At 47.8% G+C, this 24,745-nt stretch overlaps 7 protein-coding genes and 1 non-coding gene across 8 annotated transcripts; 2 read left to right on the forward strand and 6 right to left on the reverse strand.

Annotated features, from left to right (window-relative positions):
- Positions 1–3,301: 3,301 nt before the first annotated feature.
- Positions 3,302–4,353, reverse strand: J7337_012056 (uncharacterized protein; the record flags this gene model as incomplete). The annotated part of the gene is made up of 3 exons (XM_044829587.1): positions 3,302–3,470; positions 3,566–4,128; positions 4,216–4,353. 3 exons carry the CDS (start codon positions 4,351–4,353, stop codon positions 3,302–3,304), a joined length of 870 nt encoding a protein of 289 aa, XP_044676262.1.
- Positions 4,354–5,615: 1,262 nt separating this feature from the next.
- Positions 5,616–6,434, forward strand: J7337_012057 (uncharacterized protein; the record flags this gene model as incomplete). Its single annotated transcript, XM_044829588.1, has 1 exon — positions 5,616–6,434. One exon carries the CDS (start codon positions 5,616–5,618, stop codon positions 6,432–6,434), a length of 819 nt encoding a protein of 272 aa, XP_044676263.1.
- Positions 6,435–7,261: 827 nt separating this feature from the next.
- Positions 7,262–9,106, reverse strand: J7337_012058 (uncharacterized protein; the record flags this gene model as incomplete). Its single annotated transcript, XM_044829589.1, has 3 exons — positions 7,262–8,556; positions 8,610–8,904; positions 8,957–9,106. 3 exons carry the CDS (start codon positions 9,104–9,106, stop codon positions 7,262–7,264), a joined length of 1,740 nt encoding a protein of 579 aa, XP_044676264.1.
- A 3,774-nt stretch (positions 9,107–12,880) lies between these two features.
- Positions 12,881–12,967, reverse strand: J7337_012059. The gene has a single exon. It is a non-coding gene; the product is annotated as a tRNA-Tyr (tRNA).
- Positions 12,968–14,511: 1,544 nt separating this feature from the next.
- Positions 14,512–16,302, reverse strand: J7337_012060 (uncharacterized protein; the record flags this gene model as incomplete). The annotated part of the gene is made up of 1 exon (XM_044829590.1): positions 14,512–16,302. The coding sequence occupies one exon, from the start codon at positions 16,300–16,302 to the stop codon at positions 14,512–14,514; it is 1,791 nt and encodes a 596-aa protein (XP_044676265.1).
- Positions 16,303–17,363: 1,061 nt separating this feature from the next.
- J7337_012061 (uncharacterized protein) lies at positions 17,364–18,218 on the forward strand (the record flags this gene model as incomplete). Its single annotated transcript, XM_044829591.1, has 1 exon — positions 17,364–18,218. The coding sequence occupies one exon, from the start codon at positions 17,364–17,366 to the stop codon at positions 18,216–18,218; it is 855 nt and encodes a 284-aa protein (XP_044676266.1).
- A 3,163-nt stretch (positions 18,219–21,381) lies between these two features.
- Positions 21,382–21,735, reverse strand: J7337_012062 (uncharacterized protein; the record flags this gene model as incomplete). Its single annotated transcript, XM_044829592.1, has 1 exon — positions 21,382–21,735. The coding sequence occupies one exon, from the start codon at positions 21,733–21,735 to the stop codon at positions 21,382–21,384; it is 354 nt and encodes a 117-aa protein (XP_044676267.1).
- Positions 21,736–22,596: 861 nt separating this feature from the next.
- J7337_012063 (uncharacterized protein) lies at positions 22,597–23,310 on the reverse strand (the record flags this gene model as incomplete). The annotated part of the gene is made up of 1 exon (XM_044829593.1): positions 22,597–23,310. One exon carries the CDS (start codon positions 23,308–23,310, stop codon positions 22,597–22,599), a length of 714 nt encoding a protein of 237 aa, XP_044676268.1.
- Positions 23,311–24,745: the final 1,435 nt, after the last annotated feature.

A 24,745-nucleotide genomic window follows, 5' to 3' on the forward strand; every position in this document is an offset into this window, starting at 1 on the left:
AAGAGAGAAACTCGTCAAACATGTTCATCAAGTGGCGAAAGGCGACATATTGGATGGTCAGTAACTCAAGCGTGGCAGAAAGGCGAACTTTGCAGCTCAAAGCGATGCCCACCACGCCCGCAACTTGAGACCACGGCCCAATAAGCTCATGAGCATGTCGACCGACCTTGCACAAAATATCTGCAAAAAGCTATGAAAGTATGGGATGATATGGCTCTAGGTACGGGTGTTATGAAGCAGGGATAGCAGCTTGATGAAGACTAAGGGATCAAGGCTAAGCGGGAACTCAGGTAAAAATGCTAAAGACTCAGAGGAAGCTGTTCCACCGGCATGTTAGATCTTTGAGAAGAATAAATGATAATATTATCAGAGAATTATAGAATTGTCTCTGTGATGAGAGTGCTTTGGAAAGACAGAAAGGAGCCGAGTTGAAGATTTGTGATGATGCAATGATAAGGTTTCTTAACAAGGTGCTGAAAGTATGGGTCATTGTGAAGAGGAAGAAGGAAGAGCAGGACAATTTAGATAAAGGAGCGGAAGAATAAGATCCGAGAGCTAGATGAACTGCTACTAATGAAAGAGTCTGACAGTTTGGAAGAATAAAATCAGAGCATGGCTGTTGGTAAGACTTTTTCTCCAACCTTCCAGATAAAAGCCACCAGGTAGAGACCTATCTAACCCTCTGCTCAGCCTTTCAGGTGAAAAGGGCTCAGAAGCTTGGTGTATCTGATGAGAGATATAAAGCCGATGTTACTGGAGAGAAGAATGAAGGCTTTCGATCTGGGTCTATCCTCAGCGGTACATGTAGAACTCTCGGTACCTACCCATCAGCAGAGGAGTGGATTCTAGACAGCAGCCAGCCAAGCGACATCATTAGACTGGTAGGATATATTTCAGGTCGTTGATTCAATCGGAGGCACCTTTATCTAGAATGAGTTAAAATGTACTTACTGAAATTTCATGGAGTGTTTAGGTGAACATTCCGAAACCTCTCTGCTCAATGACCATAAGAATGTACCAGCTACCTCTGCTATGATATGACGAGAGTTAACCTTGTAGCAGATGTCGTAGACGATCGGCATTAGTTGTATTGCTGAATATATGGGAACTTGGAAAGGTGAAGAGACAACTCGTGGTTACCATATATAGTGTGATGGACACATTTATTTCATGTAGTCGGCATCTTCAACATCCCGCAAGATAGATCTAAGCCACTCGGCACAACAAGTACTTCCTAGCCATAGCGTGTTTACCAAAGTCAGTTCCATAACAATATTAGTCCCCGATGAACTTCCGACAGTTGACCAGTGACCTGTGTCGTTGTCCTGCTCGGCCTTCCCGTCCTCCCCTCGCAACCAAGCTAATCATCATTACCATGCGCCACGCGTGAGTTACCGCATCATCAAAGCATGGAAGTTACCGAACGCCAAAGACACCAAAACCACGAACTTCCCCTACAACATCTTCCTCATTCTTTCTCCTCCTTTTACCGTTCAACTTTCAACATGGCTTCTACAGCAGATAACGTGTACGAGTTCTACCATCCCTCAAAAATATTGGCGCTCGTCGCTTGTGTAGTCTTTGCAGTTTTTAGTCTTGTTCATCTAAGATATGTCTGTCGCTATCGGAAACCCTTCTGTTTGGTTCTTGTGCTCGGAGGACTCTGTAAGTCTCAACTATTTCAAACACCGGACAGTCTTCTGACACTTATATAGTTGAGGTTGCGGGTCTTGGCGCGAGGATATACTCGACCGACCATCTACAAGACCAAGGATCGTACGGCGCGCAGACACTCTTGATCCTCCTGGCACCCATATTCTTCTCCGCAGCTATCTACATGTTCCTCGGCCGAATAATCCGCGCCACCGAACATCCCGACCTTTCCATCATTCGAACACCATGGCTTTCCAAGTTCTTTGTCATAGCAGATGTATTATGCTTCGCCGTTCAGGCTTGCGGCGCTGGATTGCTCATCAATGCTAATAACACCGCTGATCAGAACAGTGGAGAGAATGTTATTCTTGCTGGACTGGCGCTTCAGGTTGTCATCTTGGTCATCTTTCTTATTTGTGCGGGAGCTTTTCATGCGCGACTTGCGAAGAGAGGACTCATTGGGGCGATTAATCCGAGACTATACTTGGTTATAATGCTCGGTGAGCTGTATACCTGTGCGATGCTGATTCTGCTCCGAAATGTGTTTCGACTGGTTGAGTTTGGGCTTGGGGATGATGGATATTTGCAGCGGTATGAATGGCCAATTTACGTCTTTGATATTCTCTTGATGGCTATTGTTATAGCGTTGGCGTTGAGTTGGTATCCAGCTGATTTGCATATTCATCCTGATCCTTTTAGACGACGAACAATGGCCAGCACCGCTTAGATCGATTTGGAAAAGTTGCGGAAGTCTGGAGGTTAGTACGAGAAGAAAGAGTCTCGGTGATTTGTGCTTGAGCTTTGATAGTAGGAATTACGCATGAGATAGAGTTTTAGAAAATAATTAAAGCCTGGTTGACAATCGTCGAAATGGAATATACTGCGAATGTCGTCGATTGATAGACGAGCCAATAGACCTTGACATATTCTGGTGTCTTTTCTTGTCAGCAGCTACTGCATGTCCAAGGATATCCCGGTCATCGGGGATAGCACGAAGAAATAGAGTTTGTACGACAGCCCCAACCAAGCACGGAGAAATTCTCGCGTTTCGGTGCCATATCCACAACATCAAAACCCCAAACTCTAATAACCGCTTCCAACATCTCCTTGACTCAAGCACGACTCTCCAATGCTACTCTATATTCCCTCACATCTCCATCCTCATCCCGAAAACTCATCGCCAAGAGAAACGATAGTCGCACAAACCTGACAACGGGTGGCTTTAGCACCGTCGGAACCTACGCAAACAGGTGGGGAGAAGATCAGCAGCACCAACTCTTGAGCTAGCCAGGGGTAAACACAGAAAATCAGACGGTTCCCCACGTTCTCCAGACGTTGGGATGCCAAGATATGGGGGCACTGACGTCGAAAGCGATGACATGTCCAATTTGGCTGCAACGTTCCTCGATGGATGATTTAAAGTTGCATTGGAGATAGAGTACCGAAGCCAAGGGCTCGGCGATAACAGGTTAGCATCGGAGAAAAGTGGTGGAATCGGAAATTGATCGTGTTCTATGCTTATGCTTGCGTTTATATCGCCTTCTAATATTGATACATCTAAATAATCGCTCACTTTGCCTCCCATATGTGACTCTACTAAGACTCCTCTACTCCAAACAGACAGCCACAGTGGTATACATAACACAACTTAGTCATCGTGGTGCTCAATCTCATCAGCGACCAAGCTCAAGATATTCTCCTCCCCAGGCGCATTCTGAGGGAAGCGAGCGTTGTAGCCGATGACAGATCGGGCCTTCAAATAAGTTCGCGTAGGAATAGAAACCTTCCGAGTGGAGACGAACCACTTGACATTCTCACTACAGGGCGGTGTAGTAAGCGAGCCCGAGTATCTAAGACAACCAAAACCGTCAGCGGGCATTACTTTATTCTTGGCATGCTTAGTAGGACTTACGATTGGAATTCACCCTCGTTGAGGAGCGATACAATCTCGGACATTTTGAGAGCCTTGATGTGAGTGGTTTGTCCCAGCGTCGCAATCTTATCCACCGCGTTGAGAACGGTAGTAACGACAGTGGATTTGGTAGCAGTGATGTCTGTCTTGCCCCTACGCGTCTCCCTGAATTTATACGAATTGGCCGCTCCGTCGTCGAGGTCGATAAAGACACCGATGACGGCGAGTTTGCCGTCTCCGCTGGCGTGAACCATGTGCATCTCCATGGCTAGACTCGTACCGTTGTCGATGTGCTCGCTGGGAAGATGGAAGTGGAATTGCTTTAGGTGGTATGTTGTGTTTTCGATGTTGATTTTACCGCCGAGGCCTTCGGTTACTACTTCGACTGTGCTTCCCAGGTTCTCGAACTCAGCGCCCTTGGTGAAGTTGGGAATCTCGATGTTTAGGTCTGAGGCAGGGATGGTGCTGAATGAACCGGAGGCGAGGTTGATGGGGGATTGGTGGTGGCCGGTTGCGCATAGTTCGTTGGCCTTGGGGTCTAAATTGTACCAGTTCGCTGGGCCCTGTTGTATAAGTCAGTAAGGTGTACAGAGATTTCTACAGTCCTGAAAGAGAATGTAGAGGCAGTATTAGGGGAGCGAGTGGCGTACATTGGCAGCAGAGTATCCAAACTTGGGAGCATGAATAACATCAGTTCTCCGATGGAGATGCGTTCCATACGCACACGACGCCTGGACCTGCGGCGCACAAGCAGCCAGAGCAACCAACAAAGATATCCAAGAAGTCATATTAAAGATGCTATTCAAGCCAAAATCTGGGGAAACAAGAAACAAGGTAAAAAACAAGCTTCTACAGATCTCGAACCGAGAAACAATCTTGATTTAAGTATTCCTCCATCCTCATCCCTACAATCCCCGAGAGGTAATATAAACCCAGGGTTATGATCCAGGGGTCTACAGGCTGGGGCTTACATCAACTGCAACGGTAGCTAGCTGACTGCCGCCAATGTCACGCCACAATTGCTCTCGCCGGCCAAGCCGGGGGCGGTGGATCTAAAACGGGTGTGTTTATTCATCACTTGGACGGTAATGTTGCTGAAGAAAATGAAATAAGTGTCGCCGGGTATACCCTGTTAAGTTATGTCCGAGTGTCCCGTTGAAACTGCGCATTTGGGGTTAGAGCAGACCCCGAAGTTAGCATTAGTCTGCATGAATCAATTATGCTTTTGGCCAGGACAATGCGTCAGAACTGCCGTACTCTGTAACTACTTGACGAGGCTTCACAGCGTCGCACTCGTAAAATCCAGTTATTTATCAGTCTTCGCCCCGAGTATCGTAACTCTGGATAATAAAATGACGTGTGCCATGTCATTATCTACGCCCGCAAGTCCCCGCGGAGTAATCGCACACTTTCCATGGAGATGAAGAGCGAAGCTTGACTGGCTGGAACATAACCTCCAGCAAGACCGTTGCCAAGCGCCAGGGGTAAGGGTCAGGATTTGGGGGGCTCAGACGGGGCAGAGGTTCTGGACTCGCTTGGCAGTGCATTGGCTGTAATCTGACACACGGCCTCGACCTGTGGCTTGACAATGAATGACTCGAGGGCGTGGGGAATGGTAATTTCACTCATTTCCTTAATTCTCTCACTTATTGGGAAAGGATTGTGAATAAGCGTAAGTTTTGAACGATGCTACATTTCTCCGTGTTGATTGAGTCAGGTGACTTGGCGATAGTGGATTCGCGATAACAGAATCCAATGGAATCATGACGACGACGATAAATCCGCTCAACCTCATTCACTTACAGTACAATCCCCATCACAAACTCTGTCACGACCGCCAAGACTTCAATATCAAACTCACTCATAGTCTCCTTCATATCCTGCACAAACCCAGCCTAGCTTCAACTTACCGACAATTTGGCTTCCCTATCCTACTTTACCCCTCGTCCAGCATTACCAACCACGGCAGTTGATACGACACACGCAAGCCTGTCACCTGTCATTTCCCCCTTCGATTCCATCTCGCGACCCTGCAAAACTCAATCTTGACATGGCTCCCTTGTACAGAAAGACCCTCGTGCTCGGTGCCTCTTCCGGTATTGGAGAGGCCCTTGCCGCCAAGCTCATAGCCACAGGGACAAAGGTCATTGTCGTCGGTAGACGGGGCGATAAGCTTGACGAGTTTGTGGAGAAGCATGGAGAGGATAGTGCAAGGGCTGTTGTGTTTGACGTCACGGATTTGAATGGAATCAAAAGCTTTGCTGAGTCTATCATACAGTCGGATCCAGATTTGGACTCTATCGTGTTTAGTTCGGGGATTCAGCGAGGATTTAACTTTGCGAATCCTGAAACTCTGGATCTATCTGTTCTTGGCGAGGAACTTACCACCAATTATACATCTGCCGTGCATCTCACCGCAGCATTCCTCCCTCACTTCAAGAGCCAACCCGGCGGCCATCTAATCTACATCAGCGCAACACTCGGTCTAATCCCCTCCATGATCCGAACACCAAACTACAATGCATCCAAATCCGCGCTTCACACATTCATTCTAAACGTTCGAGAGCAACTAAAAGCTAGCGGAGTGTCTAATATCCGCATGGTTGAAGTTTTTCCGCCGGCTGTTCAGACGGAGTTGCATGATGAGAAGCATCAGCCTGATTTGGTGAACGGGGGAGAAATTGGAATGCCTATTGGTGAGTTTACGGAGAGGATGTTTGATGGGCTTGGTAGGGGGGATGAGCAGTTTGCTGTTGGGCCGGGGGAGAGTTTGTTTAAAGAGGATGGGTTTGAGACGCAGAGGATGAAGCTTTATGATGCGGGACGGGAGTTCATCAATAAATCCTTAGCTAAGTACCTGAAGAAGTAGGTAAATAGCGGTATTAAAGAATCAAGAAACCACAAGGTGGATTTCAACTTATGACTTCTGATAAAGTATACCATGTATATGTATAGGACTGGAACTTTTGTGCTGGATAAACATCAGTAAGACCCCCTACTTTTACACATAGTCATTTGCATAATTACTAGAGAATCTAATTCTTCCTGATTGCTATCTACGCTAGGCTACGCTACTATTGTGAGCGTACACGATCTGGCCATTAAATTCTGAGGCATTAACAACATTCGACTGACCCAGCATCTTCTCAAATTCACTCAGTTCATAGCGCACGCACACCCCCCTCCATCTAGCCACATTCATTGAGCTATACGATATTTGAATAGCATTTTCGGATGAAGCCGGGCATCTATGAAACAAAGCTGCATATCTGCAAATCGCGCATCCTCAGCTGGCCCGTTCTCGTATGATATTCAAGCCACAGCAGCATAGCCTCACATCCCTGTCCTAGCTTACCACTCAACTACCTGACTGTCATGCTGATTTTCTAAAAAGGCCATGTAAGAGGCTAAAGAAGGAAGGTAAGCATGCGGGCGGTGTGGTGAGGATCACTTCAGCTATAAGCAATAAGCTTGATTTGGAAATGCAGGGCGCCAGGTGTCAGAGCTGAAATCACATGTAATCAGCCACCATCAAGTCGCATTCTTGAAGTGTTTTGTGCAGTTCATGTGATCAAACTTGGTGCTTTGCCTGATTCAGATTAAAAGAGTCATTTTCGTAATCTCCATTAACTATCCTAACTACATCACTTGTTGTCATAGCCTGTAGTACAGATCGTGCCTCTGTAGTTGAAGACTTTACATCACCACAGCGACGTGATCATCCATGTACTTCCCAATATCTCCCAAGAAAAGAGAAGCAAGGACAGAAACCGCACCAAAAGCAATGCTCACATAGTACACCCATTTGTATGCCTCAGCGTAAGCAATCTGGCCAGCCTGGATCACAATCTTATACAACGCCTCATTTCCCTTGATACCTGGTACCTCAGCAATCTCATCCAGCAAAGAGATACTAGTCAGCCCGATGACCTCCCCTATGACTTCAGTTGACGTGATGTTGCCATACTTCACCATCGCTCCACCGATGTAGTGAATAGCAGCTGGTGTGAACTTGGCCACGAGGACATTGTAGTAAATGGTGTAGCCAATGCTACCGCCAATGACACGGATGCTCAGAGTAAGCGCTGCGATGGTCGCGATGAGATCGTCGGGGCAGATGATTGTTGTGATGATACTGGCTGGGACGACGATTCCTCCGATACCCAGACCAGCCAGGACGAGAATCCCCCATAGAGTGGACATGTTGTCGGGTCTTGCAACAGACATGGCGCCACATCCAGCCGTCATAAGGATACTCGAGATAACCATGAGTGATCTGTTTGCACCCCTAAACACAGATAGAAGCCAGAGTACAATGCACGCACCAGCCATGATGCTGAAGCCAACAGGAATACCTCGGATACCAACTTGTACGGGGTCATGACCGTACACGTTGAAAGCCTGCGTAGGCCAAAACATGAGGATGGAAAAGAAGTTGGCGCCAGAGATGAAGGTGATGATGAGTGTCAGGGTAAGAATCCTCGGTGCCTGGTTGATACGACGAGGGAACATGGGGTACGGCGCAAAGAAGCCCTCCCAGACGACAAAGGCGACTACCAAAGCTACTCCAAGAATCAAAGGAACAAGGACATGGGCTGACTTCCAAGGATACATATATCCACCCCACTGCAAACCAGCCATGAACAAGATCATACCAGCAATGCTGAGGAAACCACCGACGAAATCAATGCGCTTCAGGATTTCCCCTCGTGTCAGGCCTTCTGAGTTGACACGAGGTGGTGGGAAGTAAAACAACGCTGTCAAGACAAGACCGACAAAGGCCCAGAGAGCACAGAAGAGCCCGATGTATCGCCATGTTGAGTGTGCGGCGATGAGCTGTGCCCAGAGAACAGAGGGGCAGAACGGCACGATTGTGAAGATCAGGATGGAGACGTATTTGCCGCGCTGGGCAGTCGGTGCCATCTCAGACGTTGCTGCTAGGGCGGTGAGTTCGTTGATACCTGCTCCCACGCCCGCCAAGACCATGCCACCTGAGTCACTAGTTAGTCTTGGTCTTCGAAGTGAAAAGGGATGGAGGGCATACCGATAAAGACATTCATATTGTGAGCGGTAGAACAAACAATCATTCCAAGGACGATAAACGACGCGCCGGAGAGTGCAACGTATCGACGACCGAACATATCCGATAGAGATCCCACGAACGGACAAACAGCTGCTAGCGAGAGTAGATTAGCTAGAACGAACCAGGTCCAGCGATCGTGGCCTCCGATATCAGCGTAGATGTATGGTGGGACACCTCCGAATAGGTAAACTGGGATCTGGGAGCCTGTCCAGAGGAAGGCTTGCGAAACGAGGGCCATGAATCGTCGTTTTGTCATCTGAGATATGAGCGTTAGTATGCTTGAATAGCTGGGCTCATGGTGCGTATACCTTTGCATCTTGGCCCTCACCCGACTCATCCGCGTGAGCCTGAAAGGCGTTCTTCTCATGATAAGTGCCGGCGGCATGTTCAGTCTCTACATGAGTAGGCTTCTCGCTCTCAGAGTTCTGCCCACTGGCGTCCAATTGCGTTGGACCCATGGCTTGTCTTCAAAAGGATACCAAAAGAACAACAAATCTAGAAGAAGATTGATTTGATCAATGATTAAAGGGATAGTAGTTATGTAAATTGGATATTATCATGTTACACTGATCGACTGTCTACCCTACTTATACGGACTCCTCCGATCAAGGTGCCGAGGCATCCTGTCGCCAAACGAGGGGTCAGTATACGCTATTGAGAGTCTAGACTTGATTTGAACTACAGGAATTGATAACAGGTCACAGAGAGGAGATGGAATGGGAGAGTTTGTGATAGCAAGTGACCCTTGCAAGTCATTTGCGGTCGGGTCTTCGGCACCTTTAACACGAATACAGTCTAGCATCGGGAGATGGAACCCACACTTGCAGGAAAGCCACGTCTGCCAATCGCAACTTTTGTCTCCTCTAAAAAGATGCTTAATCTTGGGACAAGATGAGTAAGTATACTAGACGCCAATGTCTGGTGCTTTAGCGAGGTAGAACGAGTCTCAAGACGGGACATCTTGGTTCATTCACCTCTTCTTCTTGATCTGTATAGACTCTCAGATACATTTAAAGCAGCAAGAGTCTCCAGATTCGAGCAGGTTGCGACCACGGAGTACATCCCCGTTTCTGTCTTGGCGCAACCTCGGCCCCGCGGACCTAAGTTTGCTAACCCACGGGGTCGAGCGCGGGGAACCCTGCTTAGCTTGGAGTATCGTGAGAGCTTGCCATGTTCCTAAGCAGGGTTCCCCGTATTCGACGTCGATGAAATTGTATAGAACTGATTGCCATTGATGGGTTGCCAAGATGTCTAGATCTAACTTACCGACAGATTGTCATGCGCACAGACTTGCGCCGTCTAGTCGTGGGTGTAATTGGGAATGGTTGATATGCTACGTTTTGACAGGTCTTGAATTGAGTCCTTGGCCGTTGCGGTAAGTGTTTGTATTAAATCAGATCATATCTTTGCACTTGCTAAGCCCGCAGAGGTAGTAACATGTGGTTAATTCCACTTTGCCACTTCCTACCCATGGGACGGTTATGATATGGGCACAAGCACTAGACGCGATACCCTGTATCATCTTAAAATGGTATAGAGGCTGAAACTTAAAGACAGCTCTTCATGGTACACCGGGGTACATCGCTGCCGTACGCGTTGTCGTCTAGACTATACAAAGCTAAGAACCTCAACATCAAGCGCAGGATACAGCTCTACGGAATTGAGTCTTATCTCGGAAGATGTCCGTGGGCTTTACTGAAGACTGGAACCAGTAAGCTCCTCAGTAACTGATGCTCTCAGAGAAGGCCACTAGTTGTACTCGGGAACAATATTCTCTACCGGACATGCCGCCAGTGCACTTCCAAATCTGCTCTTCACATCTCGCCACTCCGGCCCTCCGCGCTCCTGACTGATGGCACGATATCTCCTCTCCCCGCCTACCGCTCTGCATATCAGAGCATTATTAGCGGCATACCTATTCCCATGAGAGAGATCACCCGTAACAATGTATTCCAGTGACTTGATCCCATTTGGACCAAAGACCCAGCTCGCAAAGCCTCGGAAGCTTTGGTGCAGAGGGGGTGTTCCCCACTCCCTTCTCTCCCTTACAGCAGTAGCGAGCTCTTCAAGGCTAGGACGAATATGCTCTTCTGCATCGTCGTTGAGTGAGTTGCCAGTTTTCGTCGTGTCGTTTATGGGCACGCCTTCGTTTTCTCCCTCTGTGATCTTGAGTTCTAAGGCGTGATTGAAGACCCATGACGCACTGGGACCTGAGTTCATTCCTGTATGTCGAATATGAAGCACTTTGAGTGATCGCTTGGCTACAAAGGGTAGCAGTATGTCTTTCTGTAGTTCCAGTCAGTAGTTGAGTCTTAATAGTGTTGTGATCGTTTACAAGGTACTTTGGAGCACATGTCAACCCAATAAACTCGAGGTTGAGTCTCGAAAGCGGGTTCTGAGAAGGATACTGCAGAATACGGTTCAGATCCTCTGATGATAGCCCCAAGTCCGATGAGTCTCTGCCGAAGCGCGAGTTCAACAGCTCTTCATCTGGGTCTGTAAGTCTTCGATGATACACCAATCTTCTCAGAGTTTTCGTATGGCCCGCGACGTGTTCCCAGAACAGAAGAGATGACCTTGGATCACATATACTGATGCAAAGCTCTTCGAGGCCTTTGAAGGAATCGATTAACCTAGTGATTATGGTGGCTTTGCTCGTTGCAGTTTCGTGGGGTGTGTTCACATAGAAGTCCAGTAGTTCGAGAGTTTTGAGTTGAGGGGGCGTTCGCGATTCGACCATGCTAGATAGGAACGGCATCCAATACGCACACATCCTCAACGATAGATGCCTAAGAGCCTTGAGGTTAATTGAAGAAGCTGCGACTTTTATACCAGTGTTATCATCTCTCAAAGGAACCCTTGCGAGTCTTAAGCTTCGCAGCTTCGGGAACTGCGTCCGCTCAGCTGCTGATGAAGCGGCCTCAAGTAGACCAAACATCTGCCTAGCAAGCATAGTGCTCGTAGGTATTTTATCTTATACTTCAGGGTTTTCCTCGTGATGACTAACCGTGGACTCACGATTCTCTCGATCTGGAGACCAGCCCTGCAACTCCAGTTCTAGTTCCTCCAACTGTCTCGCATTGGTCTTGACCAGACTAGAAATGTTGTCGAAGTGACAACCCATAGGTGCTTTCCAGCTGAGTCGTCGAAGGTTACGAAACGCCGAGAGGTCTATGTCCGTTGTTCGGCTCCAGCGGTTGAATCTGCTACAGAAAGGATCTGTGATGAGTTCAAGGCTGTGGATGGAGGGATGTTTGAGACTCAGAATCTCGAAGATCTCAGAGGGAATGCAAGAAGTATAGTTCCAGCTAGTAACGATATCAGAAGAGTCTTGCATACAAGGAGTTATCTTACCTGAATGATTCGAGCTGCCCGTCGCTGAAACGATCAAGCAAAAGCACAGCCCTCTGTGTAAGACACTCAAACTTGACCCTCACAAGCTTCCCGCCTTCTAACCCGAAACTATCGCCTCTAGCCTCCCAAGTATACTGATGAAGAGGGACTTTACCAGTCCAGTTTGCCATGTAACCGAGCCAATCACTTGCATGGATACATCGCTTCGGGTCTACGTCGACCCCAGGATCAAAGCGAAGTTCTTTCGTATACTGAAGAGAATCTTGCGGTGGGCTAAAAGGGCTTATGCAATGTCGCTCGCTTTCGGGGTATGGTTGGATAGTAATAGAGCGCCAGAGATGGCGAAATGTTATTTTGTGTAGCCATTTTGCCGTGAGCGAAAGCCATTGGAGGTCTATACCGTTTAGCTATCGCTGTCAGCCAACACCGATACCCATCAGTGAGATATATACCTTGTCGCAGATATTTTCAAGGATTTCTGGTGGGAGAGATGCTAGCATGTTGGCAGTCGTATGGACAACATGATGATGATTTTGAGAATCATCATCGACGACGGGAGAGGCGTGAATGACCTAATATCTCACGAGACTGACCAGTGACCACCAACTTTGCCCTCGTCCATCCTCCCCATATCACAAGATGACGTGCGTCAGCACATTCTCATCTCAGCACTTGAAACCCCTCAAAATCAATTGATTTGGCTGGATCTCATCATCAGAAGGCATCATGCGCCAGCGCTCCCACTTGCCTAATATGCCAAGTGGCACGAATGACACACAAAGCATGATTGAAATAGGTTGCAAAATGAAAGTCGCAAGCATGAATAGAAACTGAAGTGCTGGAGCTAGTGTCGGAAAATGCAAAAACAGAATTTGCGCTCCCCGAAACCTGGATCGAACAAGTGACCTTTCGGTGAGATGCTTAACAATTACAGCCGAACGCTCTTCCAGCTGAGCTATTCGGGGAGATCTCCGAAGCGGAGGAACAGCTATTGGTGACAGCTGAGCCAGAGATTCAATTATATATAGGTATTGAGAATTTTAATCACCAATGCCACTTTCACTGTTCTTCCTCCACCATCACTTATCTCTACAGGTGTAATCAACTTTACAGCACAGAGTACCACAAAACTCAAACAATCTTCTCTTGAATTTACTGCAAGTCAACTTCTGTTCTTCTGTCCGATTTTCTGTCCGTCTTCTCTATCATCTATCAATGCCGAAGCGCTGGTAAAAATCTGAGCACTAGCCACCCTGGGTATCATCATGAATTACTTCCTGTCGCTCCAATGACTTTTGATCGCCTCTAAATGCTCTTTGATCGAAGGACTGTCTTCGCTCTCGCCACCAACATCCATCTTTGACCTTATCCTCCCAACAAGCAAGTCGCGTGCAATCTTCGGTGACGCAAGCGATAACTCCTCGTCCAGCTTTGCCTGACTGATTACTTTTCCATTGCAAAGCTCCTTGACAAGACTATCAACTAAATGCTGACAATTATTCGATAGTAATTTATACCGTGGATTAAGTCCAATGTGATGCTGTCCTGATCAAAAGTCAGAAATGGTTGCACCGCAGTGTCGTGTAACTTACCTATCGCCTGAATCTCGTCATGCGTCTTGGTCGTCTCGCCAATATAATAACACGAACTCCACGTCTCAACAAACTCCTCGGTAATGACCGCCACCCTGAAATAATTCTTCCCCAACATTGTCAACTCCAACCGATCGCTCATCAAATCATAGCAGTAGCACTTCCCAAGCCCTCTATCAATAACGCACACCGCCCAGTGACTCACGCTATTGAGACTCATGCCTACATGTCTCGCTAATAACTTGTAGCTTGCTTCTGAGACTTCCAGTACGCCAAAGGATATGGGCGTTGTGACGAGAAAGACGGCTCTTTGCGTTTCGCGCGGGTTGCATTTCAGAGGTGCCATCTCGAGGGCTGAGTCGCCTGTCACTTTACTCATAACGAGTGATAGAAATTCATTTCTTTGACGGATTTCTTCAGCGTGTTTGGCAAGCCATGCCTCTTCAGCCTGACGTCTCTTTCTCTCATCCCTATTCTCAATCAGCAACTTATCGCATCAGTGGAGCTTTTCGGAAATCACCATTTTTTAGAGATGTTCTGGTAGACAGCCTCACCGGCTGCTGCGAGCTTGTTCAGGGCATCCAGTCCCATTTTTTGCTATAGAACTCCCATATCGCGGCGCTTTGTTTGTTGAATCGCGAAAGGGAAACAATTGAAGAATAAAATGCTGGAATGGGTGATGGATGTTTTTAGGGGAAATTCTGGGGCGGTAAAATTCACAGCCACGCGGATATGCCGGTCAGTTAACTTGTACCCACGCTTGGCATTATGCGCCTCTTTTGGCGCTGCAGGTGATGACGCGTGAGTGGGCTGAAAGGCGACATGACATTAACGTAGGGCTGTCTCTGAGGCGCAGCCATGATCTTCATTCTTCATGGCTTCTATTTATTCTTCTATAAATTATTGGCGATCGCGCTTTATTCTAGTAACAGAGGAATCGCGCGCCCGATGTCGCCTTGAATACAAGTGCTCAGACCGTCGTCTTCCTGATCCCATGGCACCATCGCTTCAGGGCCCATGCCAACGCGAACCAGCTTGACTCGCCCTTCACTTCGCATCACCAAATCTTCATTCGGCCATCGCAAAACACCTGGAGTGTTCATTCCAACGCCAAGTTCTAAAATCACCACATTCTTCTTTTCTCTTAGGACCCGAGACTTCCATGCTTTCCATTGAGCTTCGCCTTTTTGGAAAGGCGCTTGATTGAACCATGAACCCGCTCGGACGCAGATACTCATTTTCGAACCGCAGAACCTGCACAAAGGAATCTTGCTCGAGTCTAACAGTTTTTGCGTCTTGTCAATATGAGGCATTGCATCAGCTACAAGAGGAGCAGATGGCACGACAGCGTCAACTCTACAGTTATTCAGACACTGCAAATAGCCATACGAGCCCTGCGGCGTAGAAAGTTGCTCTTTTGGCCAGCCATTTGCGAGAAAGAGCCCATCGGCATTTGACGTCCGCACAAACGCGTCTTGCCCAAAACTCTTCAGCCATGGGATCAGAGCCTGGTAAGTCGGCGTATTTGACCAGTTTGCCACCATATTTAGATGAGTAAAGAAATACCCCCAGCGATGCTCCTCGGAAGGCCAGCCGTTAAAGCCAAAGACACTGTATAATGAAGTCAAACCAAGCTTGAGACAGCCCGGGAAGTTCTTCTTGAAGAGGTCCCGAGAATGGTAGTCCAAGCCTTCTGCAGCTGATAGACCTGCGCCGGCTGTGACGAGGACAGCGTCTGCTGAAGCGAGCCAGTGTCGCGCCAAGCTGAGAGAATTCTGTGGCAGGCTCTTGGTATGTGAGAGCGGTTTTGTCGGCGAAGCCCCAAGAAGCTTTGAGTAAATCTCAGTGTCTGATTCGGTGAATGTGTTGAAGATAACGTCTGTAATCGTCGTTGACGGATGCTTCTGAAGCCAGGATGTGACGGTTGACACTGCAATCTCAGCTGCCTCATCTGCCGGAAATGCAAACAAACCGGTCGAGATGCAGCACAGAGCGACTGACTTGCTACCATCCTCCTCAGATGGCAAAAGTTCTAAAGCTTCAAGAATCGACTCGTAGCACTTCGCCAGTTGCCTCCTCTCAGTTTCACTAGGTGAAGCACCTCTCTTGAGCTGCGGTCCAACGGTATGCATCACTGAAGAAGCGAAGAGCGCATGACCTCCAGTGACAAGTACATCTCCAGGCTCAAGCTCCTTTCCTCTGACTTGCATCCGTCGAAAGCACTCTTCACGTAGTCGTGGTCCTGCCTCAGCATGGATGATGTTGTCGATACATCGGTGAGTTGGTTGAAAGCATCCCAGGCCCTGGCTGTTGGCGGCGTTAGTGATAGCTGTGACACCCGTCAAGGTCGTGATGTCGCCTCTCCAGAGATGAATCCTAGTTGCCCCATGGCCACCATGTTCGATCAAGCGCGACGGCGAGAGTGAGGAGACTGGAGTAAGTATCTTGTGCTGATGAAGCTGTGCGAGGATGGTGTCGATGTCTTGAAGGAGGTCCTCGGGTAGGAGTGGCAAAGGCGGTCGCACGCATAGACATTCCCGAAGCAGAGCTATCTTTGATGCTGTTTCGAGATGGCTTAAGTGACTTTTGTAATGCTGCAAGTTCTCATCGTCTGCAAAAAAACATGATCCATTCTCTGTAACATCATCTATGAGACGTGTAAGAGTTGTGTCCAAGACAGAGGCGGTTCCTGTGCGGGTTGTTCTCATGATGATCTTGTTTGACGGCGGCTGGTTTACACTTCTGTTAGATGCAAGTGGGGAATAATTGGGTATCTGGCCGTTTATATAGTGTGATAACCATATGACGGTAAAGGAATAATCAGCATTGACAAATTTGATCGTTTGACGAGGTTTGCTTTATCCCACTCGGGTAATGTGGGATACCCGAGTGGGATAGACTGTGTTGAGATGTGAGACCGAGCCCCCTACCCTATTCGCACCACTGGGAGGGATGAGAAAAGGTCCTTTGACCGCAAATAGGCTTGCTGAGAAATATCTAGCCTAAACTATGACCATAGTGATCTCAAATTCCCTGATGGAATCGTCCAATGATCACTGGGCATGCTCCGTCTTCAGGCACGTCGAGTCAATATTTCCTGAAAGACAGGACAACAGCTTCTCTTTTTTAAAGCATCACCTTGTCTGCGAAACTGGCGTCCTCTGGATGATGCGTAGCTAGACCATAAGTCACTTACCACAGTCCGCCAATTCGTATCTGTCTTTTAATAACGCATATAATCTTCGTGGAAGAGCATCGCGTGTAAGAGTTTGATTCGTTGGCCGTTGGCCTTGACTCGACGCTCGATCAAGTATCGCAGGCGTTGTGAGTCATGGATGGCCGCGCCCATTCTGCTCGATTGATGTTCGGAGAGGCGACAAGACATGAATATTAAGGAAAAAGTCTCAGGGAAAGGCAGTTAATAAAGTACCTGGACAGTCCAGTATAAAAGCCTCCTCGGAGGGTTTCTACTTTTCAGTCCAGAACAGGGAACTTAGCGGGGGCTATGCTTATTGTGGACTGACATTTGAGAGCGGCGCAACCTTGTTAGCTACCATCTTAACCCTTCCAGGTTAAGTGTCATTGTCCGACTCGGAATGATGAGTTAACGGGTAGTTGCTCCTCCGATTTCCAAGCATGATTGGTGTGTTACTGCTACGTGCTTAAACCGAAAGCGATAATTTAGCCGAAATATATAGATCTGCGAGCCCATCATAATACACCGATGGTGCCATCTCAAACTCCTGCTTCAACTATTCGCTCCGCCACCATGTCATCTCCTCCCAAGGTCGCACCCACCGAGCACTTTAACAAGGTTGCAGAAAAGTACGAGGCCATTACTGGTGGAGCTACCCGCGAACTCGCACATCATGCCATCTCCTCCATCGCGGCCCTGAAGCCGCTGACGTCCGAGTCCAAGATTCTCGACAACGCTTGCGGCACTGGCATCGTCACTGATATCATCCTCAAGTCCGGGATACAGCCTGAGATTCACGCCGTCGATGTCGCGGAGAACATGGTCAGCATCGCTAGGGATCGGTTCTCCTCGCATCCGAACGTCCACACAGCCGTTATGAGCGGCGAGAAACTCGCTTTTCCTGACGATGCCTTCACCCACTCTATTACGAATCTCGGTCTCATGTACTTTACCAACGCGGGCAAAGGTGCCAGAGAGATTGCCCGTACACTTAAGCCTGATGGAGTGGCCATCGTCACCGGGTGGACTGTGATGAGACAATTCGAGATTATTCAGGAGGTCCAGGCGCAGATCCGCCCGGACGATACGCCATTCAAACCGCCTGTTCCAGATATCTGGCTCAACCCTGAGCATACCAAAGCCGTGCTATCAAGTGCCGGACTCGACGTGACCAGCACTCCCATTGACGTGCATCTGGGCGGCGAGACGGCCGACGAAGTCGCTGATCTTTTATTTCATGGCTTCGGTTCGAATGTATTTCCTTCATGGAGCGTGGAGGAACAGGAGAAGGGCGCTGAGATAATGGAGAGGATTGTACGGGAGCGGGTCGTTCCGTTCACTAGACCCTCAGGGCCTGGTGTCGGTATCAAGGCATCAGGAACTATCTTTGTTGCGCGTAAGAGATCTGGCCATGTGCCAGCTTCATGAGCTCATTCCTAATCAAAGAGACTCTCCTTAAAATCGCTACCACTAGGTCAGATAGTTTGTACAATGTATTAGAGATTTGACCGATATCTATATCGATACGCAGTGCCCAGAAACCCTTTTGTGCTTCATAAAATATCATGCTCGATGAATCCAAGCTTCACTAGCCTAAAAGCAGACCACGGTACTCTAAACTCTCCTGAGTTCTTTCGTCCCTTAGTGCCTTTATCCTAGGTTTTGCCTAATCTAGTCTAAATACTGGCAATTGAACACCCAGCGAACTAACATCCAAATATTACAATTTATTGACCTGCCAGCTAACCATTACCAGAACGCTCTAGTTTCCCACTCTGCGGGATGAATATTGTGAGTCCACATCAAAGCTCCATTTTCATCGGAAACAGCCCTTTGATAACCGGCAGGATGTGACTTCTGTCTCCCACCATGAATCTCCCAAATGGGCAGCCCCGTATAGAACTCCCTGGAGGACGACGTAAAGCCTCCCACGGTAAACGGATCCGCGAACTCTCCCTGACAACGTCTCCAACCCTGTGCCAAGAGTCGATAGAGCCCGTACCGGAGGGTACAGGAACTTCCCCCAATGGGAATCGTCCAACAGTCGACTGGGCATGCTTCGTCCTTGAGACTCTCGAGTCTGTACGCTCTGAACTGTAGAAGGATAAGTAGGCTGCCGTCGAAGCAAAAGACCTGAGGGCATCGATATTTGTAGGCGTATCTGTAAGTGTATTAGCTTGGGGGCCCGCTTTGAACGGAATCACGAGGAACCGGCCCAAGAGGAAAAATAAAGAAGAAAAGAAAGAAAGGCGCACAGGGCATACATAGCTTACCCTCTCAGCTCTTGCGATAGTTTCTTCTGAGAAGCAGACACGATCGTACCATCTTGCCAGTCGTCTTCTAGAAGATTGCGTTTCATCTCTCCGATAGCTACAGTGCGCCTTATATTTCCCGCTCTGACAGAAAAGACACAGTCAACATTTTCTGCGATATTCTCTTCTGTAAGAGGCTTTGTATGAGATGTCTGAGTCACAGCAGGATATTCATTCCATGCAGATAGCACAACATTGGCGACCTCTGTATGAAACCAGTTCTCACAGTCTGCTTCGGTCTCAAGCCTCCAATGCCGATTGTTCGGTGGCACAGCCCTTTGGCGGAACCGTAATTCGTCGTCCGCCTGCAGTGGAAGGAAGGCTTCTTCGAAGTTGGCATGAGTCATGCCATCTGCGCCAGTCATAGTGTGTGAAGTGACTTTCTTGATAGGTTTGTAGGCACGCGCCCAGACTTTATCAGTCTTAGTTTCATAGCCTGGGTTGTTGACTGGGTTTGTTGAATGCTGCAAGATGAGCTGCTGAGCTGTACTGGTGGACATGGTAATATTGAGGAAAGAGGAACGTTTAGGAAGATTTTGCTTGGATCGATCAATTGATTGTCAAGTTAAGCTAAGATTGCGAGGTATATATATTCCAGAAACGCCCAAGCCCCGGCAGCGACTCTGACTGTTGAAGTGACTGGCCTTGACCTCTCGGCGGTTAACTATTTACACTTCATTTCGAAGTCCTAGACCAGTACCAATAAGTATGTCTTGCTTGGCGCTCCAGATGCTCAGCCCCAGATAGTGGAATGCTGCGAAACAACAAGTCAACCAACACACAACGGTGAACCAATGGATTACGGCATGTGACTAAGAATCCTTGCAGCAGTTGGTGTTGGTTGACAAAACTGCTAGAAAGATAAGGGTTAGGCAGAACTTTACATGACCTTTCTCATAAACGTCAGTCTTCTTATTTAGTGATATGAGTCAATGCAGAAACAACCAACTTCTATTTCTGAACCATTATTTCACCGTCTGCGTTCTATTAATATCAGGTTCTAAATTGCTTGGAGGTTCTTTATGTGTGACGGCTTGGTTAGGGCGCTGACTAAGCCGCGTTTGCCAAATTCTCCAACCAACATTTTGCCTTCTTGTGGTTGATGCTTGACGCGTCGCGACATCATCAGTACCCACGCGCAGCAGCAGTCAAAACACATTCTTACTTTTCTATTATCTCAACTCAACTCGAACATGGAATTCTCTGATATCAGCCCAGTAAACAAGTCTGGCGATCACGTGGACGGCGGAGCTGCACTTCAAGCAGGCATTGTGAGCTACATCGTCGACCCGACCCCTCCTGAAGCTACTAACCAGCTGGACACCAGCACGTTCGATTTGGCACTCGAAAGATTCAAGCTATTGGAGCTTCATCAGATCACGTTCATCTCAACGTCCTACGACTGAGAATTCACAAGACATTTATCGGGGGGGTCATCGAATCCTTATTCCAGATTATCTCGAAAGCCACTGGTTCGTGGCTGCAAAGCCAATTCCCAGAGTGGTTCCTACCAGACAAGATTGTCTTGAAACGCCAGAAAGAGAACTGGGAGGAGGAATTTGATCACGAGATTGTCGCCTACAACAGACTGCGACCTATCCAGGGCCTCACAATACCCAGGCTTTACGGCACGATTCAATATGCAAACACCCGGGCCCTGATACTCTCAGATATTGGAGGATCTAGCCTCTCATCGCCTGATGGCGCCGTGCTAGATGAGCAAGATATTGAGCCCCTTTTGCATCAAGCCTTGACTTCGCTCAATGAATATGGCGTTTGCCATGACGACACAAAACTTGACAACTTCCATCTTGTGGCTGATGAAGGGAAAGATAAAATCATGATTGTCGACTTGGAATCTGCAGACTTTGATCAAACTGAAGAAGAGCTCGCATACACGGCGAAAAGCAAAACAAAATCTCTACTTCGTCAGTATCGGAATCATCTGAAGTGTCTGGAACATGATGGCATGCTATTACCAAGACGGCCTGTTCGAAGCTGAGAATATGTCTATACCTGGGAGGAGAAAGTCCACTTCTCGGTTAACCTGGTACATATTTCAACGATCTGAATAGTTTCGAACTCGTGCAAAATCTCGATTAAGTGTGTGAATTAAAGTAACCTTATACAGCCAATAGCGTTCTCAGCCGTACGTATACAATCTTTAGGTGCCTATCAATCCACACAGGATCCCTCCCCGCTCCCGGTCACCGTGACGTCCCATATCCTAAACTCCAAGTCAGAATCAAGAAACCTTCATTAAAATAGAGACATACCATCTATCCTTGTCTGCAGTCAATGTTGCCCCACTGGTTCTTAGTAGCCCAATACCAAGAATCCATGACGGATTGCGCCTCGCAACCACTTCCAGTGGTAAACGCCCAAACGAGCGAAGAACCGCTGTTGTCATAGCCACAGTACTGGTCACTCACGCCAGCACACTCAGGGTATTGGCCGAGGTTGTTCCAGAGATTGCCGCAGACGGCATCGGCATTGGGAACCCAGGAGTTGGACCAGGCCTCGTAGCGACGGGACCAGTCGTTGGTGAGCTGGTTGGTGCAGCGCTCGTTGGCGTGAACGTGATCGGTCACGAGAGCGGCAAGGAAGATTGCTGAGATGCCGGTGAAACGCATGTTGAAGAATTGGTGGTTGTTTGGAAAAGTTTGAGTGAGTTGATTGAAGATGTTGTAGAAGACTGAAGAGGATGTGACTGAGTGATGATCTTTTTTCAACACGAGAAACAGACTGATATTTATATACAATGAGATATCGAGCCAGACGACAAGCTGCAGAATTGAGTTGCTTGATGTGTTATTTACAGCTATGACCTGTGGCTGAAAGCTTGTACTCCGCATAACAGCATACCCCTGCAGAGGCTCGAGAGTAAAGTCGGTAAGATGCTTGGACCTTCACGATTTCCGGTGCCGCATTAAAAATAAAAGCCGTGGCTGAAACTTATTTACACCGTTGCAAATTGAGCATTGAAAAGCAATTACCAGCTTCTGAGTAGTATCCGAGCATGTTCTAAATTTAATTCATAACAGCCGACAGTCAACTGAGCGGCAGTTAGCTACTTGTTAAGCTTTCGTACTTATGGTTCATTTGCTTATGCTTCTCTAATAACTAGTCCTTATCCTGTTGTCAAATTGTTCCGCTTCATCCGAAGATAATCTCCTAGTTTTGTTGAGATTAGGCACCTCGAGCCTCTAGAGTACTGCGGCATTGTGCGGTTACGGCCTGAGTTTGACGGTTCAAAGTGTAAATTGTGCTCGGAATAGGGATCTACAGAAGCTCGTAATCTATGCTACAAAGCGTAAAGGCTAGGCAACGTTTCATGCCCGGAATCTTCGGTCTCCTTGAGTGGTGTTGAGTGAGATGGTCGTGGTGACTTTGGGTATGATAGAAATTACCATTCGCTATATTCCCTCATCTATACAATAAAAAAGAATGTCCTGCTCTAAATGCATCCAGATATTGCCGAAACAGTAATGATGCTAACTATACAGAGATTGAGTAAAGTTGGCCATGATCCTCTTCTTCCTGTTCCGAAAATGTACGATAGTAGCCATCTGCCCAATCCCCGCAAACGGGCCACCCGCACTCATAGCCCAGACATGTTTATTATGCGAAGAATCACACCGGCTAACAACCTTCTTCCTCTGCTTCTTATTACCGTGCATATAGGTCTCTGAAAGTACTTGCATAACCACTCGCGCAAGCCACCAACAGTTATGCCACTGGAGATGATACTGCGGCTCTTCATTGTGCACTATCAGTATAAGCTTCGCAATGTCGCTCAACCGCGCGGCGTTGACGTCAAGATCAGCCTCCACAAGAACCCTATCATCACAAACGAGGTTCTCTCGCAATGGTGCAAGAGTCACGACCAATTGTGCTTGATCGGTTAGAGCGTTACTGGATGCTGACCCGATGGGTAATTCGCCCATGCGCTCGATACGCATCCAGGACAGTCTCCCGTCGTTGGTCTTGACACACATCAGTAGGTACTCATGCTCGATGATGCTTTTCTCTTGGAGCCAGACGACTTTTGTGACGTAGCCGGGGGTTGTGTGGTTGATGATGTGCTCGATGAGAGGGCGGTTGTTGTTTCGCCAGATCTGGGCCCCTTCGCGCTGTAATTGGGCTTGTAGCGATGAGCCTTGTACTAGACTTGGGAGCGGTGGTCCTCTTGATCTGCTGTTTGACATTTTGGAGGAGACTGTAAAGATAATTTGTGCGGTATGATTGATGTTGAGCGTTGAGATATAAGGATAAGAGTCTGGCTCTAAAGTGATGGATTGGAGTTTCGCTGTATCAGCGTCTTTGAAGCGGAATCATGAACTAACTGGGGACTGACTTATATTTATATTTCAATATTCTATAATGCTGCACAACGAAAATATCACTTGTTAAATCGATTATCAATCGGCACAGCCTTATGACACTCAGCCGCAAGGACAACCAATCGCATCCTACCCTGCAACTCCCAGCATACCCTGGTATGTCCGTCGGACTTCAAATGTGCAACGCTCCAAGTCAGCAAGTCCCCCGCATCAGGTAGGCTTAGCGCTCGCACTCGGTTCAAATGTTTCAGCTAGTCCACCCTTCCAGAACAGCGCCTACCAGCGGCTGAGAATTTCACCTCCGAGGGCCTCATTATGGGTGGTCAGAAACAGGGATTGGGCGGTCAAAAATAGGGCGAAGCCTCATGCACCTACGGAGTAATCGCCAGCAGAATTACGGGGCTGAGTCAGAAGTGTAATATGACATGTAAATTAGCATATTTATAGGTTAAAATATGGATGAGCATTTACGTTAATACCACTACACCATCACTACTTTGTAGGAGAAAGCTACCGATACTCTAGTATTATTCACTTCATATGACTATAGCAATGTCCGCAAATATCCAAACCAACAAACCCGCTACCGAAAGCACAACTCCTCCCCAGAGTATCACGAACGCAGAGAAAGATAGAAAAAATACAGAAGAGCTCTCCCGGGAGATATTATATCATGTCATCCACCAACTCGAAAACCAAGCTTCAAAACAACCCTCCATCCCCTCATCACCCAAACCCGACAGCGACGACCTCGAAGTATTCCGCTTCTTCGTCGTAACCATGATCGCAATCTCTGTCTTCGGCGCCTCAACCTTCGCCGTCATAGTCGGAGAAATGACCGACCCCGCAGACCTTTTTACCACGCCAACATTTTCTCTCAAAACAGTCCGACTATTCCTCTCAGTATCTTGGCTTTCGTTTGCAGTGTCTATTGCGTTAGCTGGTTATAGCGGGAGCTTTCTCGCGTTGATGCGACAAAAGGCAAAGGGCGAGATTGATGAGGAGACGATAAGGAAGTGGACGCCGCTAGGGCTTGTTGTTTCTGCTGCGTTGCATTTGCTTATCGTCACGGGGTTTTTGTTTATGGCGCTTAGTTTGGTGGCGTATGTTGGAGCGTTTGGGTGGGTTATTGTTGGGTTTTCGGGGTTGATGTATGCTGTGGTGTTTTATTTACTTGTTGCGCAGTTTCGCGCGTTGTGAGTTGGCATGGCGATTGGGCAAGCTATCTTATGGAATTATGGATGCTTACGATACGGCTATTAGACTAGATTTCAACTGGCGTCTTTACTACTCTCATTTG

Source organism: Fusarium musae, chromosome 9 (assembly GCF_019915245.1).
Source record: "Fusarium musae strain F31 chromosome 9, whole genome shotgun sequence".
Lineage (NCBI taxonomy): Eukaryota > Fungi > Ascomycota > Sordariomycetes > Hypocreales > Nectriaceae > Fusarium > Fusarium musae.